Source organism: Salmo salar, chromosome ssa02, assembly GCF_905237065.1.
Source record: "Salmo salar chromosome ssa02, Ssal_v3.1, whole genome shotgun sequence".
Taxonomy (NCBI): domain Eukaryota; kingdom Metazoa; phylum Chordata; class Actinopteri; order Salmoniformes; family Salmonidae; genus Salmo; species Salmo salar.
In genome coordinates this window covers 40,787,406-40,803,979 of record NC_059443.1, presented here as the reverse complement: position 1 = coordinate 40,803,979, position 16,574 = coordinate 40,787,406, and the positions used below count along the sequence as shown (strand labels likewise).

General features: G+C 43.7%; 1 protein-coding gene across 2 annotated transcripts; it reads left to right on the top strand.

Annotated features, from left to right (window-relative positions):
* On the top strand, nt 1–15,715 carry csf3r (colony stimulating factor 3 receptor (granulocyte)). Of its 2 annotated transcripts, XM_014167089.2 has the most exons (18): nt 1–168; nt 1,501–1,775; nt 3,522–3,646; nt 3,948–4,026; nt 4,324–4,710; nt 5,601–5,730; nt 10,399–10,565; nt 10,822–10,985; nt 11,200–11,350; nt 11,659–11,741; nt 11,856–12,063; nt 12,598–12,786; nt 13,116–13,217; nt 13,596–13,742; nt 14,156–14,296; nt 14,487–14,583; nt 14,672–14,753; nt 14,912–15,715. In XM_014167089.2, exons 4-18 carry the CDS (start codon nt 3,960–3,962, stop codon nt 15,416–15,418), a joined length of 2,622 nt encoding a protein of 873 aa, XP_014022564.1. In that variant the 5' UTR covers nt 1–168; nt 1,501–1,775; nt 3,522–3,646; nt 3,948–3,959; the 3' UTR covers nt 15,419–15,715. The 2 variants fall into 2 exon arrangements, with proteins under 2 accessions (XP_014022564.1, XP_014022556.1); XM_014167081.2 differs by lacking the exon at nt 1,501–1,775 and having other exon boundaries at nt 13–168.
* The last annotated feature ends 859 nt before the right edge of the window (nt 15,716–16,574 follow it).

Below are 16,574 nucleotides of genomic sequence, written 5' to 3'. Positions count from 1 at the left end.
CCCACGTCATGTTATCTTTCCTGTATATGATGAATTCAAAATAAGGATGTGGCTGGCTGTTAAACTCAAGTGGCCCTGAAACCTGAGTTCCATTTCTCCACTCTGTTCCATCTGATCCTGTCTACGCCAGAGTCTGATGAAAGTCTTTCAGGGTGCTGAGGCTGTGTGGTGAGTGGTGTTGCTCTCTAATTGATTTTCTTTATCTCTGAATCACGCTACCTACCAAACCTTCTGATTCACTTGAATCTAACAGAGGAGAGGGGGGGAATAAAACACAACATCTGTTATTGGTGAGTGAGTGAGTGAGAGAGAGAGAGAGAGAGAGAAAGCTCAGACTAGGAAATTTAATCTCCCTGTTCAACTGTGTGGATATGTCAAATGATTTACTTATTGGTAATTTAATAGGATGTAGTGACATGTATCTAACTTGAAATGTTTTGAATCCAACCTGACATCATGACCTTTTCAGTTTTATTGTGACAAATATACAACACTTTTGGCATCACTACTAGCTGATCACTATCTGCACTCATACTACTTATACTCTTTTGGAATATTAATGGGAAAAACTAAGTATATCTCTCATTCTTGGATAGGTATAAGATGTTTATGTGCTGTCAATATATGCAAAAGAGGATGTGAAAGAGATTGTTTTCCTCTTTCTGCCCTTTTGTTTTTATGACAAATTATTAGTCATTGAGAGGTCTAGTTTCTCAGGTCACCTTCCAGCAAAGAAGATACCTCTAATCGAAAATTAAAGGGTAGATTGTCAAATAGTGATTTGTACATATCTATGATATGTTCACCAAATTAACTAAAAGTACAATTGAAGCTTTGCGGAGAAAGAGGAACAAAAGGAGAAATAGTCCTAGCTTTAACATTGTCAGCCTGTTAGAGGATATTGCCTAATCGAGAAAGAGGGACTGTTGTAACATTTACCACAATGGCTTAAGAGAAGAACACGTTTAAAGGGAGACAGAGGAACAAGGTATAGAACATGTTGAAATATTTTATCTTTGCAACACATCCATTACACAACAAAGGGTGTCAAAATCTCTCTGAAACAATAACATACTTTTGTGAGAATAATGTGCCATTATAGGTAGTTTGGGGAACAACCCTTTAGGGCAAAAAAGTCCACTCCATACTTGTAAATTACATTATAAAATCCAACCATTCCATGGAATGCCTGTAGACATGGCATCTAAAGGTACTCAAACATTTTACATAAATTAGGCTTGTTTATTGACCATCCTGACATATTTGTATTACACTGATAAGTTAGCCTATAGAAGGAAAATATATCATAACCCTGCTTTCCTAATCGAAAACAGGAAATTGGCATTCTCATTTACGTTCACAAGCATACTAAATAATGACGCTAGAGAGCGACATGCTAGCCGGTGACAAAATAAATCACTCCAAATGTAATAACTTTTTTTCTGTCCGTCTCTCTCTGTCACTCTCTCGCTCTCTCTCCTGTCACGCTCTGTCTGTCAGTCTATCTCTCTGTCACTTTCTCTTTCTCTCTCTCAAGGCAGCAAGGGACATTTAGGAGCCATAGGCAATTAGCTCCCTGCAATAATAATAAGGCAAATCTCTGCATGGGAAGAAGAGCGAAGTGGAGGCCTTTATGCAGACAGCTGATAAGCAGTAAATAGAAGAAGACTTCAATGGCCTTGCATCATGCATCCACTACATAGGTTTGCGTCCCAAATGTTGGGAATAGGGTGCCATTTGGAAAGCAGACGTCTTTTCCGTCCCCTACTATACAGGTTAGGACAAGAGGATTCTAATATCCCATAACTCTTTGCATAATTGCGGAAAAAGTCAATACAACGGGACCAGCAATGCGAGCAAAAATGACTGGAAGTTAATGTTAGCAGTACAGAAAATGTGTCATCAAAGTGGAAAATAAACACAATTGTAGTGAATTTCATCTAACTACTCAGCAAACACATGGCATAACTGTTTTACTGTCCTTCTATTCATATAAATGTTTTTCAAATTATCTACAGCCAATTTATTACTTGATTTTCAGACCACTGAATGGTAACCAAAGGGTAACCAAATTCAGAAACACATTTCAATTTCCACTGGTCTATAGCAGTTATTTCCCTATTTCAGTGATTTTTAATATTAAGTGATGATAGATAATTTGTCAACGTTTCAGAACCTGCAGAGCCTTGGTAGACTGGCAGAGAGACAGGCAGGTTTGAGAGAGGGAGAAAGGGAGAGAGGGAGAAAGGGAGAGAGGGAGAGGGAGAAAGGGAGCGAGATCTCAAGGATGTACATGTCACTGCCCTCAAACGAGCAATAATCTAATTCCCAACATACACTCTCATTGGTCATGGCATCCTCCATCTTAGCCATGAGGGCCTAGTTACATTTCACCTACTTGGCATATGTATTCTAGCCAAATAACAGTAATGGGGGCAGGGCTGTGATTGGTCCATTGCCAGAGGGTGACAAGACGTTTCACAAGGATGTCATTTTCTCAGTTATTTTCCTATTTCAGTGATTTTAAATATTAAGTGATACATTATTTGGCAACTGTTCAGAAACTGCAGAGCATGGCATTTTGAGTGGTGCAGTGGTCTAAGGCACTGCATCACAGTGCTAGCTGTGCCACTAGAGATTCTGGGTTCAAGTCCAGGCTTTGTCGCAGCCGGCCGCGACCGGGAGACTCATGGGGCGGTGCACAATTGGCCCAGCGTCGTCCGGGTTAAGGGAGGGTTGAGCCGGCAGGGATGTCTTTGTCACATCACTCACTAGCGACTCCTGTGGCGGGCCGGGCGCAGTTCACGCTGACACGGTCGCAAGGTGCACGGTGTTTCATCCGACACATTGGTGCTTCTGGGTTAAGTGGGCATTGTGTCAAGAAGCAATGTGGCTTGGTTGGGTTGTGTTTCGGAGGACGCACGGCTCTCGACCTTCGCCTCTCCCGAGTCCGTACGGGAGTTGCAGCGATAGTACAAGACTGTAAATACCAATTGGATACCACAAAATTGAGGAGAAAGGGGCGTAAAAGTAACAAAAAATAAAAACATTTAAAATAAGAAACTGAAACGCCTGGGTCCACTGGCAAAGAGACAGGCATGTTTGAGAGGTTTGCAACCAGAGAGAGAACGAGAGAGAGAGAAATCAAGGATGTACATGTCAACACCCTCAAACAAGCTATAATCTAATTCCGAACACACACTCTCATTGGGCATTCCATCCTCCATCTTAGCCCTGAGGGCCTAGTTACATTTCACAAGAGGTTTCACAAGGATGTGGTTTTCAGTTGCCTGTCACCAGTATGTGCCTTCTCAGCATGGAGATAACACAGAGGTTGTAAAAACAAGAGTCATATTCATTAGGCACCAAACGGACGAAAAATAAGAGAGACAAGCTGATCTTGTCCAATAAGAAGCGCTCAAATTTCATTTTGCATTGCATAATGTTTTGCTGCAGTGTACCTGAAGGGGACAGTCCCACATGACAGAGAGGAAATAACCGACCTCTCTTTTTCCTCACAGAACATATAGAGACACAAGCATGACCTGAGTGAATCGGCTGATGGCCATCTTACCATTGGTGATTGGTGCACTCTGATCTTTAGACTTTAGAATCAGTCTAACAAATTTCCTATGACTGAGGAATTGTGAGTATCCCAGTGTTTCTTTGTTTGTCATAGACAGCTGTCTATTCTTTTTTTCCCTCGTAATTTCCGTGTGTCAGTTGTGGATGATGCATCTTCATTCATGTCAGCTTGTAGTGTCAAACAGTGTGTTCATGACAGGTTAGAAAAAATATAGTCATTATCATTTCCATTACAATTTATACACTGTTGTCCATCAATACGAGCTCCGGAATTTCAAATGTTGTTTTGATTCCATTAAATGCAATGTACTTTCACCCATTCTTCTTCAAAATCACTCATTTCACATCTTCCCCTCTCACAGGTTTGTATCACCATGGCATCAGCCTGGATAACAATGTTTGCCACGCTGCTGCTGGCATTTGTGAACGGAACGAAAGATGGTGAGTGCTGTCTTTGTAATAAATAACCTTCTCTAAATGGCAACACCTTGCCAGCAGTAGCACAGACAATAGAATAGACACTTCACATCCCATTGTCTTAAAAATGTTGTTTTGAAATGCAAATCTTGAGGTGATCAGTGTAATTTGAGTTTCACTGAGACACGCAAATATACAGTAGGCAAGAAATATGGAGCTGTAAGTCTTTTATTTGGTGGCTTAAAGAGAACCTTTTCTACCTTCTCCCTCAATGTTGCTGATGCATTGATCTGCTCTTGGCTCTCTTTCCATTCCTGACAGAGGTTCACACGTCTCCATCTGTGCGGGTACACACTTCCACCCCTGTGGTGGCCTTGGGGTCACCGGTGACTGCCTCTTGCATCATCAGAGATGACTGCCCACTCATAAAGGGGGCAGTCTGGCACCTCAACCACATTGTCTGGCACCTCAACCAACGCCTTATTCCCAGCAGTCCTGCAGCAGCCAATGAGAGTGGTAGAACCTCTGCAGCGGCCACCAATGAAAGTGGCTGGATCTCCACTGTTTTATATTCTGTGGCCAATCAGAGTGGCTGGAACTCAACAGTGTTTATACCTAGCTTCACGGACACCAAGGGATATCTCACATGCTGTGTCCTCCACACCTTCCCGTGTCAGATCGTAGGAGCAGTGGAGATAAGAGCTGGATGTGAGAGACGTTTTTTTTCTTTCTTTCTTTCTTTCTTTCTTTCTTTCTTTCTTTCTTTCTTTCTTTGTTTTGTTTGTGCCTGTTCAGTGGTGTGCTGTATGTATAGTCTACCATAGCTCCATTATCATTCATAGTAAGGGATATCCCTTACCCCACATAAAAAGATTACAGATGGGACCATGGTAAAGAATGGTATTTCTTTATTTTTTTTAATGTTGGAATGAAAAAATGCAGGTTTGTCATGTAGTGCCACACCTCCCTGGTTTCCCTCATGTCCAACATCTAGTATTGAACATGCTGTAGTTTCATTTCAAGGAGCAGTTCTTAGAAATCTGAGCATAAAATAATAATTAATTCAAATGTTTTTAAAGGTGGACTTCGCTCTCACACAGTCACACACAGTATCTGTGCATGTGCACGGGTTCGCCACACGACCAAAACAGCTGTGAAATTGAGCCTCGTGCTTCAACTCTCTTAGTTATTGAGAAAACTGACCCACTATGCTGTTTACTTTCTGCGTCTACTTCATATCGCTGAGTCTACCTTTACATGTTTTAAACATACGTTTCACCTCAGATAAAGAATAAAAACCTGAACTGATAATGAACAGTTCAGTAATGCAGTTCTGAAGATTTTATCATTTTCTGTTCCAAAATCAAATCAAAATCAACTCAAATGTAATTCTAAAGCTCTTTTTACATCAGCAGATTTTACAAAGTCGTTATACAGAAACCCAGTCTAAAACCCCAAACAGCATGCAAGAAAGATGTAGAAGCACGGTGGCTAGGAAAAACTCCCTAGAAAGGCAGGAACCCCCCCAGGCTCTGAGGGCTGAGCACTAACTAACTTTTACATTGTTTTGCTCACCCCAATAATTGTTATTTTCATAGTTCCACCCCCAGCACCACAGAACCTTAGCTGCCTGACTAACCTGACCAAACCGGAAACCCTCTCATGCCAATGGGACCCAGGACAGGACACCCACCTGCCCACACAGTACACTCTCTACACTGAGATCAGGTAACAAGTGGCTATTGGCGGAGAACAAGTGCATCTGTTGTATTTTTAGATTTACATTTACATGTAAAATGTAAATGTTTATTGTAATTACGATGCTATTTTTTAAATGCTTTCTTGGACAATCTAGCTACTTTGCCCCTCAGGGCCATTGTAATATAAATGCCTGCATATGTGTGGTGGTTATCCAAAGAGAACCAGTTGTAAGGGTCCTGTGTGTAGCTGGTGCAGAGAGTCAGGCGCAGGACAGAAAATATGTCATCAACGTACTTTTACTCAGAATGACAAATGTACACAGTAACATCACGAGCACACCATAACGGACCGAAAATACAATAAACAATCACTCACAAACAAACATGGGGAACAGAGGGTTAACCTGTTATGGCTAGGGGGCAGTATTTTCACTGCTGGATAAAAAACGTACCCGATTTAATCTGGTTACTACTCCTGCCCAGTAACTAGAATATGCATATAATTATTGGCTTTGGATAGAAAACACTCCAAAGTTTCTAAAACTGTTTGAATGGTGTCTGTGAGTATAACAGAACTCAAATGGCAGGTCAAAACCTGAGAGATTCCTTTACAGGAAGTGGCCTGTCTGACCATTTCTTGAACTTCTTTGCCATCTCTATCTTTTACAAAGGATCTCTGCTCTAACGTGACACTTCCTACGTCTTCCATGGGCGCTCAGAGCCCGGGAAAAAACAGAATGTCGTCATCCCAGCCCCAGGCTGAAACACATTATCGCCTTTCTCAAGTGGCCGATCAAGGGACTGTGGGCTTAGGCGCGTGCCCTGGCCGCCCCCGTCTTTGTGATTTTCCCTCTGTTTGCCGAAAAGGAGATTCCCGGATCGGAATATTATCGCTTTTTTACGAGATAAATTGCATAAAAATTGATTTTAAACAGCGGTTGACATGCTTCGAAGTACGGTAATGGAATATTTAGACATTTTTTGTCACGAATTGCGCCATGCACCCTTCTTTACCATTCGGATAGTGTCTGGGACGCACGAACAAAACGCCGCTATTCGGATATAACAATGGATTATTTTGGACCAAACCAACATTTGTTATTGAAGTAGCAGTCCTGGGAGTGCATTCTGATGAAGACAACAAAAGGTAATCAAACTTTTATAATAGTAAATCTGATATTGGTGAGTGCTAAACTTGCCGGGTGTCTAAATAGCTAGCCCGTGATGGCTGGGCTATGTACTTAGACTATTTCAAAATGTGCTTTCACCAAAAAGCTATTTTAAAATCGGACATATCGAGTGCATAGAGGAGTTCTGTATCTATAATTCTTAAAATAATTGTTATGCTTTTTGTGAACGTTTATCGTGAGTAATTTAGTAAATTGTTAGCAAATTCCCCGGAAGTTTGCGGGGGGTATGCTAGTTCTGAACGTCACATGCTAATGTAAAATGCTGTTTTTTGATATAAATATGAACTTGATTGAACAAAACATGCATATATTGTATAACATAATGTCCTAGGGTTGTCATCTGATGAAGATCATCAAAGGTTAGTGCTGCATTTAGCTGTCTTCTGGGTTTTTGTGACATTATATGCTAGCTTGAAAAATGGGTGTCTGATTATTTCTAGCTTGGTACTCTGCTGACATAATCTAATGTTTTGCTTTCGCTGTAAAGCCTTTTTGAAATCGGACAATGTGGTTACATCAAGGAGAAGTGTATCTTTAAAATGGTGTAAAATAGTCGTATGTTTGAGAAATTGAAATTATGAGCTTCTTTGAAAAGAAAGCACAGGGGCGGAGCTTTGGTGGTGTGCCAGAGCGCTGAGAGAGCACGGCTCCTATCCCAGCCTCGGACGCGTTCACCTCCACTATGAACGCCAAAGAGGGATCCGGATGAGCCAGCATGGGAGCCGAGGTAAACAGAGCCCTCAGGTGACCAAAAGCCCTGTCCGCCTCAGCCAACCACTGCAGCCGCCACGGTCCCCCCTTCAGCAGTGAGGTAATAGGAGCTGCTACCTGACCAAAACCCCGGATAAACCTCCAGTAGTAGTTGTCAAACCCTAGAAACCGTTTCACTTCCTTTACCGTGGTGGGAGTCGGCCAATTACGCACGGCTGAAATGCGGTCACTCTCCATCTCCACCCCTGAAGTGGAAATGCGGTACCCTAGGAAGGAGACGGACTGTTGGAAGAACAGACATTTCTCAGCCTTGACATTCAGGTCATGTTCCAACAGTCGACCAAGCACCCTGCGCACCAGGGACACATGCTCGGCACGTGTAGCGGAGTATATCAGAATGTCATCGATATACACCACTACACCCTGCCCGTGCAGGTCCCGGAAAATCTCGTCAACAAAGGCCTGGAAGACTGATGGAGTATTCATCAACCAGTACGGCATGACGAGGTACTCATAGTGCCCTGAGATGGTACTAATTACCGTCTTCCACTCGTCCCCCTCCCGTATACGCACCAGGTTGTAAGCACTCCTGAGATCCACTTTTCTGAAGAAGCGCGCCCCGTGCATTGACTCGATCGCACTGGCGATGAGAGGCAACGGGTAGCTATACCTCACTGTGATCTGACTGATCCCTCGATAGTCAATACACGGGCGCAGACCCCATCCTTCTTCTTCACAAAAAATAAACTAGACGAGGCAGGTGAAGTGGAGGGCCGAATGTAGCCCTGCCCCAGGGATTCGGAGACATATGTTTCCATAGCCGCCGTCTCCTCCTGTGACAGAGGATACACGTGACTTCTGGGAAATGCTGCGTCTACCAGGAGATTTATCGCACAATCCCCACTTCGATGGGGTGGTAATTTAGTCGCCCTCTTCTTACAGAAGGCGAGAGCCAAAACGGCATATTCTGAGGGGATGCGCACGGTGGAAACCTGGTCTGGACTTTCCACCGTAGTCGCACCGATGGAAACCCCCACACACCTCCCTGAGCACTCTCGTGACCACCCCTTGAGAGCCCTCTGTTGCCACGAAATAGTGGGGTTAAGACAGGCCAACCAGGGTAGGCCCAGCACCACGGGAAACGCAGGAGAATCAATAAGGAAGAGACTGATTCTCTCCTTGTGACCCTCCTGCGTAACCATGTCAAGTGGAACGGTGGCCTCCCTAATCAGCCCTGACCCTAATGGTCGACTATCTAGGGCGTGCACAGGGAAGGGCATATCCACAGGAACAAGGGGTATCCCTAAACTATGAGCAAATTAACGGTTAATAAAATTCCCAGCTGCACCTGAATCTACTAGCGCCTTACGCTGGGAATGCGGGGAAAACTCAGGAAATTAAATAAACACATACATGTGAGCAACAGGGGGCTCTGGGTGAGCCTGGTGCCGACTCACCTGGGGTGACACGATAGTGCTCTGCCTGCTACCTCGACTCCCTGAGGAACCCCCATTGCATCGACCAGCAGTGTGCCCTCTGCGGCCACAGATGGTGCAGGGAATGGCCCCTCCTCCGGTCGCCCTACTGGGGGATGGAACTGACAGGTCCCGATCCGGACGTCAGCTGGCAGTCAGCAGGTTGTCCAGCCGGATGGACATGTCCACCAGCTGGTCCAATGTGAAGGTGGTGTCTTGGCAGGCCAACTCCCGACTTACGTCCTCGTGCAGACTGCGCCTGTAGTGATCGATCAGGGCCCTATCGTTTCATCTCGCGCTGGTGGCCAGGGTCCGGAAGTCCAAGGCGAAATCCTGCATGCTCCTTGTCCCCTGCCTCAGGTGGAACAGACATTCCACTCAGGCGGGTTGTCGAACACTGCCCGAAAGCGGCGGGTGAACTCTGCATAATGGTCCAACGCCACGTCTCTCTCACTCCATACAGCGTTGGCCCACTCCAAGGCTTTGCCTGTGAGGCAGGAGACGAGGGCGGACACACTCTCAAGCCCCGAAGGAGCCGGGTGGACGGTCGCCAGGTAGAGCTCCAGCTGTAGTAGAATCCCCTGGCATCCGGCAGCTGTCCCATCATACTCCCTCGGGAGCGCGAGTCGAATCCCGCTGGGACCAGGTGGAAGAGGGGTGGACAGTGGGACCTGTTGTAGTGGGATTGGTGGAGGCGCTGGAAAATCTCCTCCTCTCTCCCAACGATCCATGGCTATGTCCAGACGTTGCAACATGGTCGCGTGCTGCTGAACGCACTCATCCACTGCAACTGGGAGGGCGTCTGCTCCTGCTGACTCCATTCTTTGGGTGAGTGATTCTGTAAGGGTCCTGTGTGTAGCTGGTGTAGAGAGTCAGGCGCAGGACAGCATTATGAGTAATCAATGTACTTTTACTCAGAATGACAAATGTACAAAGTAACATCACGAGCACACCATAACGGACCGAAAATACAATAAACAATCACTCACAAACAAACATGGGGAACAGAGGGTTAAATAATAAACAGGTAATTGGGTGAGTGAAACCAGGTGTGTAAGACAAAGACAAAACAAATGGAAAATGAAAAGTGGATCGTCGGTGGCCAGAAGGCCGGTGACGTCGACCGCCGCCCGAACAAGGAGAGGGACCGACTTCGGCGGAAGTCGTGACACCAGTTTAGATGTTACTTCCACGATGCTTTCTGTGGCAACCTACTAATATCACTATGCATAGGTGTGGAGGTTATCCAAAGAACTTAAAAGGGGAAGATGCATAATTGTGATTTGCTCAAGAAGTTGTATTATTTCTTCATCTTAACAGGGACTTACCAGAGAGCAACACGTACATGCTGCCGCCAGGGGTACATCACTACAAGATACCACGGACCGGCTTTGTTCTCTTCTCAGAGATAGAAATACATGTCAAGGCGGTGAATGCCTTGGGTCAAGCCACCTCAACACCTTTGCTTCTGGAGCCAATGGAATCAGGTAAGGAAGTAGTGATTTGGGCCATGATTTACAGAATATGGTGTCCATATTAGGACAACCTCAGTCACACCGACTTGGTGTCACTTGTGACTCTGAAGCTGTCCTAATACAGACAATGTAAAAAGATAGTTATTCTGAAGCTCACTGTATTCTTTAAACCTAAAACACAGAACCTTATGCACAAGTACTTTGTGGCATGGTATTGAGATTAAGCTACTCACATCATAGGAGTTCTAATATAACTCTCATATTGCAGCCAAGTTTGACCCTCCAAAAGTTATGAAGGTCCAAGCAGAGCCAAACAGGTATGGCTGCCTAAGGCTCAGCTGGGGTCTCTCTGAACAGCAAGCGTGGGTGACCACTGTGACCTTGGAGGTGCGACTGAAAACAGCAAACAGCAAGCAGTGGAGTGAAGAACCAGTAAGAGAATGTCCATTACCTAAGTGTCCACATACTGCAACCGTTTGAACAAAAATTATTTTGATTAAACAACATGAAAAATAAATTAGGTATAAATGAGGTACTAGGTAACCATAAAAATAATGACATTACTGTGAGTGTGTGTGTTTGTGTGTGTGTTTGCGTGTGCATGTATGTTTGTGTGTGCGTACGCACGTGCGTGAATGTGTGTTAGGTCCCTGTGCCCCGCTTAATGCGCCAGAGACCCATGGAGGTGTGTCGTCTGCTTCACGGGACTGAGTACCACATCCAGATACGGGTCAGGTATCACCAGAGTCCATGGAGCGAATGGAGTAACAGCAATACTGCAGTCACGCTTGAGAGGGGTATGTCATGCATCAATTCTGTTTTAATATAATGTAATTTATCACTCCCATGGTACAAATCTTTTAATCTATTTCTTATTCTTACGTTCATTGGGTTTACTTTTCACTCTATGCTAATGAAATGTCCTACATTTTCTATCCCTCTTTTTACAGCTCTGGTAGAATGTATGTATTGACTAACACTAGGCTCTTTGGAAGTGAATTTATAGCCTACACCTGTCTAGTCTGCAATAATTCTTTGCTTCTCCTCACAACAGAGGCACAAACATTTGACGAGTTTCAAAATGGACACTTCTGCTTCTTTTCAGCTCCCACCGGACGACTCGACTCTTGGATGAAGGTATCTAGGGAGCAGAGGCAAAAGTCTCTCAGTGTACACTTGTTTTGGAAGGTGAGAACGACACACAGAACACATTCAAATTTGACACATCACAAACTTTGTTTCCTGTGATAGTGGTCCACACAACTTGCCCTTCCTCATTCATCTCCGTTCTTCCTTTTGTAGCCATCGAAGCAGTTCCGTGCCAATGGCAAGATCCTGTACTATGTTGTCTCGCGCCAGAGACAACCCCTGAAAAAGGGACAGTTGTGCGTCACATTGGATAGCCACTGTGTTTTCCAGCTTCCCAGAGGGGCAAGGAAAGTGTTCCTCAGTGCTGGGAACGCTGCAGGGACATCCAGCCCTACGGAGGTGGAAGTGTTTCAACACAGAGGTAAAGCTTTATTAATAGTTAGATTGTGTATAAAGGGGTATTTTACTCAATCTTTTAGCATTTTGTTTATTAGACCACTGTTAATAAAATCCCAATAAATAGTATGTCAGTAGTACATTTTTCAAGATAGAGCACTTTCAGTATAGAGCGAAAACGAAATATCCCTGTTGCTGAATTCAAAATCATCCCCTACACCCTAGGCACTCCTGTAGATCTGAGAGGATTGCATATATATTAGCATTATGGTAATATCTTCCTCTGATTGGCTGGGTGGAAATGTCACCATATTTCGTCCACCTATGCAATCCTCTGATCTAGGCCAGGGGTCAATTTAGAAATCAGAATATATGCATAAGCAAAAGGTGTTATGTGTGTTATGTCAGCGACCCTAACACCCTATTCCCTATATAGTGCACTATTTTTGAGTCCTATGTGCACTATACAGGGAATATGATGTCATTTGGGACTCAATCTATGTGTGTTTAAGCTTACCTGTGACATATTGTGTGGTTAAAAATCTCTATCTGTCTCCAGCTCTGGCAGCAGTCTCTGACGTCAATGTCCTTCCTCATGATGAGAGATCACTACTGGTCCAGTGGACAAGCATACATTCATCCAGTGTCACAGGCTATGTTGTGGAGTGGAGGCCATTGTGGAAAATGGACCCTTCCCTCATCTTGTTTGACCACATTGACAGGAATCAATCCAGCACTCTAATATCAGGTATGGTTTATGTCAGTTATAACGGTATACATTCATAATGTACACTCTGTGGTTTCATTTACCTGTCATGTGTCTCTAGTTCTGTGTTAGAAGTTTGTGGGAGGACTATGTACTCCTTTTATGTACAATTCTCCTGGCTGCACAATTCATTTATCTGCAGGGACAATAACGTTTTCATTGAATTGCATCTACGGTATCAGCTTGAGAGCGAGTGTGTTCTCTAGTTTGTTGTTTGAGTTGATTTGTGCAGACTTTCTTTGCAGGATTTATCCACATACTATGAATTTATGAACTTGGATCCACTGTTATCTCTTTCTCCTTGTCTACAGAGAGCATCGAGCCATACAATCCCTATGGGATCTCTGTGTATCCAAGGTATAAGGACGGGATTGGCCTTCCTCAAACCGTCGAGGCGTACTCTAGACAAAAGGGTAAGTCGGTAAACACTAACCCTTATATCTTGGACTTTGTAAGATCTTTACAAGATCAAGGGAGGTGTTGCAGGCTTCCTTTGAGTCAATGAGGTGCGAAATAGCTGCAAACAAGCTGATGAAAGGTGGTACAATGCCTCCCTCTATTGGAGACATATAGCAAATTACACTTCCGCATACTGCTACCACCATTACTACAAGCTTATTCTACTCTATTTACATCAAGCGCCTACATTATAGCTCTTTGTCAGCATGACAATACCAACAAATCAAAGCACTATTAAGTTTATGACATTATATAATTGATATGGTAATCACCACTACTTTTACTGCCATTTAATCCATATAGTCCTTAATGTTCTCCGTTGTTTATGGCAGCCCCATCTGCCGCCCCAAATCTGAGGGTGAGGGAGATGTTGCATTCTCGTATTGAGCTTACTTGGGAGGAGATTCCACTATGCCAGAGGAATGGGATCGTGCAGAGCTACCAGATCTTCTACTGGGATGAGCAGGGAAACACCAAAGGTGGAAAGATGCTTATTGTGATGATGTTGATGATTCACCATTGATGATACAACTATAGATGACTGAAAGTTCATACAAAAGCCTTATTTTGCCAGGCTGTCATTGTAAATAAGTATTTAGGTCACACTGTATGTGAATAGTCTAGATGCTCTACAGATGGTCATACGATCAACTGCTTTCTAAGGTTATGGTTAGGTTTAGAATAAGGCTTAGGGTAAGGGTTAAGTTTAGGGTTAGGATAATGGTAATGGTTAAGGTTAGGTTTAGAGCTAGGGTTAGTAGATAGTTAGTGGAGCATCTACAGATGGACTATCCAGATAAAGTGTTACCAGTATTTATTCCCAACTGACTTGCCTGGTTAAATAAATTAACATGTAAACTCATACTGCAGTTGCTGTGTCATTCTTTTACAGTTGTGACTGCTGAGCTGGAAAAGAGGAGGGTGGTCCTACGAGAGCTCGACCATTCATCCTCTTACAAAGCCTTTATTATGGTTAGCACAGGTGGCGGGAGTCTGAACGGATCAGAGGTTACACTCAAAACTGAACCAATGGGTTGGTATTAGAATTTTGTCAAAAAGTAAAGTCAATCAGTGAAGTGCTTTTAAATAAAAGTAATGTGCGGTGTTATTTGAGGACTAGTCTCGCTTCCAGACTCATGGCGCTCCACCCTATGTGAGGTCAGATACTGTATCAGTAAATTGTCTAAAACATATGTCCTAAATCTAAATCTATATATTTTCAGACGACTTGGCTATCATCTTGATAGTTATTTCCTCTGGTGTTGGGCTGTCATTGCTCATCATTATCTCAGTTCTGGTCTGCTTCTCAACACATGAACGGTGAGAACTCAACATTGACTTCATGTCAGTAAATACTTGTGTGTTTGTGCTATTTAAAAACAATACAAGTTTCTGTTCTTATCCGAAGGTTGAAGATGTGCTTTTGGCCCAAGATCCCTGACCCTGCCAACAGCAGCATCAAAAGGTGGACCACATTGGATTCAATGCAGGTGCAGTATTAGGATTATCATGACAAACCATGTAATCTGTGTGTGTGTATAATCCCTAAACATAAGGGTTACTAATCTCTTAGGCATTTATGCTTCTCTTCTATTTAATGTTTCTGTGGTTTGACCAAGGAGATACATGTTTATTTTTCTCTTTGAAGGATATTCCCCCTGTTGAGGACATGCAGGAATCCAGCCTGGTTTATCTCTCCCATCTCAGCCTCCTGGACCTGCCCAAGAAGGGTCTCGAGAAGAGGGATGGCGAGATCACCGATGACCCCTGGTGCCGCTGCAGTGACACCAGTGACCTGGGCGAGTCCATTTGTGGCTCCCCCCATGCCCTCAGCCCTAGCTACATAGGGTCACACCAACACTCTGTTCCGTATGCCACTGTGGTCTTTGATAGCCCATACTCAATTCAGCCACCAAGCCAATCCCATGCCTACCTGCGCTCAGAGTCCACACAGCCACTCCTGGAGGAGGAGCTCGAGGAGCCCTCTAGCCCAAAGGAGTACCAGAATGTTCCCGTCCGTGGGACATCTGGGGAGCAAGTTTCCTTTAGAGAATGCCTGAATGACAGCCCAGGAAGGGGAGAGTTATGCATTCTTTGGGATGACTTTCCCTTGCTTAGGGCTTTGGCAATAAATGATGTTCAAAGTGAAACCTAATCAGTGGTATTGAGATTTTGAAATGTATGCAAGATATGTGAGATGTTTGTCACAGAATGGCAGATACATGTTCAACACCAATGATGTTTTCAAGACAGGGCCAACATGATTGCCCAGTTTGTGAATGTTAGTGCTACAAAAAAGTGCACTGAAAAATAGTAATTAATAAAGTTCATGTGTGTTCATGTTGATCAATATTTTGTCTCTTCTGGTCTGATGTAAATCATAAAATAAATGTCTGATCAATATTGTCATTTATAATGCTAATACAGAGGCACCAATAAATTGTCCAGTACAGTTATTGTATGCTGTTTTCATATACATTCCCTTATGTTTAAGCTTCTAAGGCAGGGATCCCCAACTAGCGGCAAGTGTGCCGAATTTGGGCCATGGTTGGTTTTATTTGGCCCCCCCAAGTTGTCTGAGCAAAAAAAACTTTTTTTTTAATATTTCTTTTTTTTTGTATTATCATTGTTGGACATAAGACTGTAAAAACACCAGAAAATCATCTCCAAGTGATTTTCATTTGGAAATCTTTTCCCAAGTATTCCCATGCACAGGGGCGCAACTTTCACTGGGGACAGGGGGGCCATGTCCCCCCCACATTCTGAAATTCTATTTTTTGGCCCCCCAGTTCTATCTTTGCCAATTGATACAAAAACCGTCAATAGTGTGCTTTAGGACCATGCGGATGCTTCTGAGCAGTCAGGAAGGCAGTTTTTTCAGTGCAATGTGAGTTTGGCAATGAAACGTTATTGATCTGTCAGTTTCCGTAGTTATTTATCTACTTTTCACACTGACACAGTAATAAACAGCTCTAACATTAAAGGCCTCACTGTCATGGTGTACAGTAGAGGTCTGTGGGACCGATCTCTTCATCCCACTCCCACCCCCTACATTACAACTTCTTAGGGATAGGGTCACGTCCGGATGAAAAGCGTGCCCAAAGTAAACTGCCTGTTATTCAGGCCCAGAAGCTAGGATATGCATATAATTAGTAGATTTGGATAGAAAACACTCAAAAGTTTTTATAACTGTTAAAACAATGTCTGTGAGTATAACAGAACTGATTTGGCAGGTGAAACCCCGAGGACAAACCATCCAGGGGAAAAAAACATTGAGGTCACTGTGTTTTCAATTGGTTTTCTATGGGAAG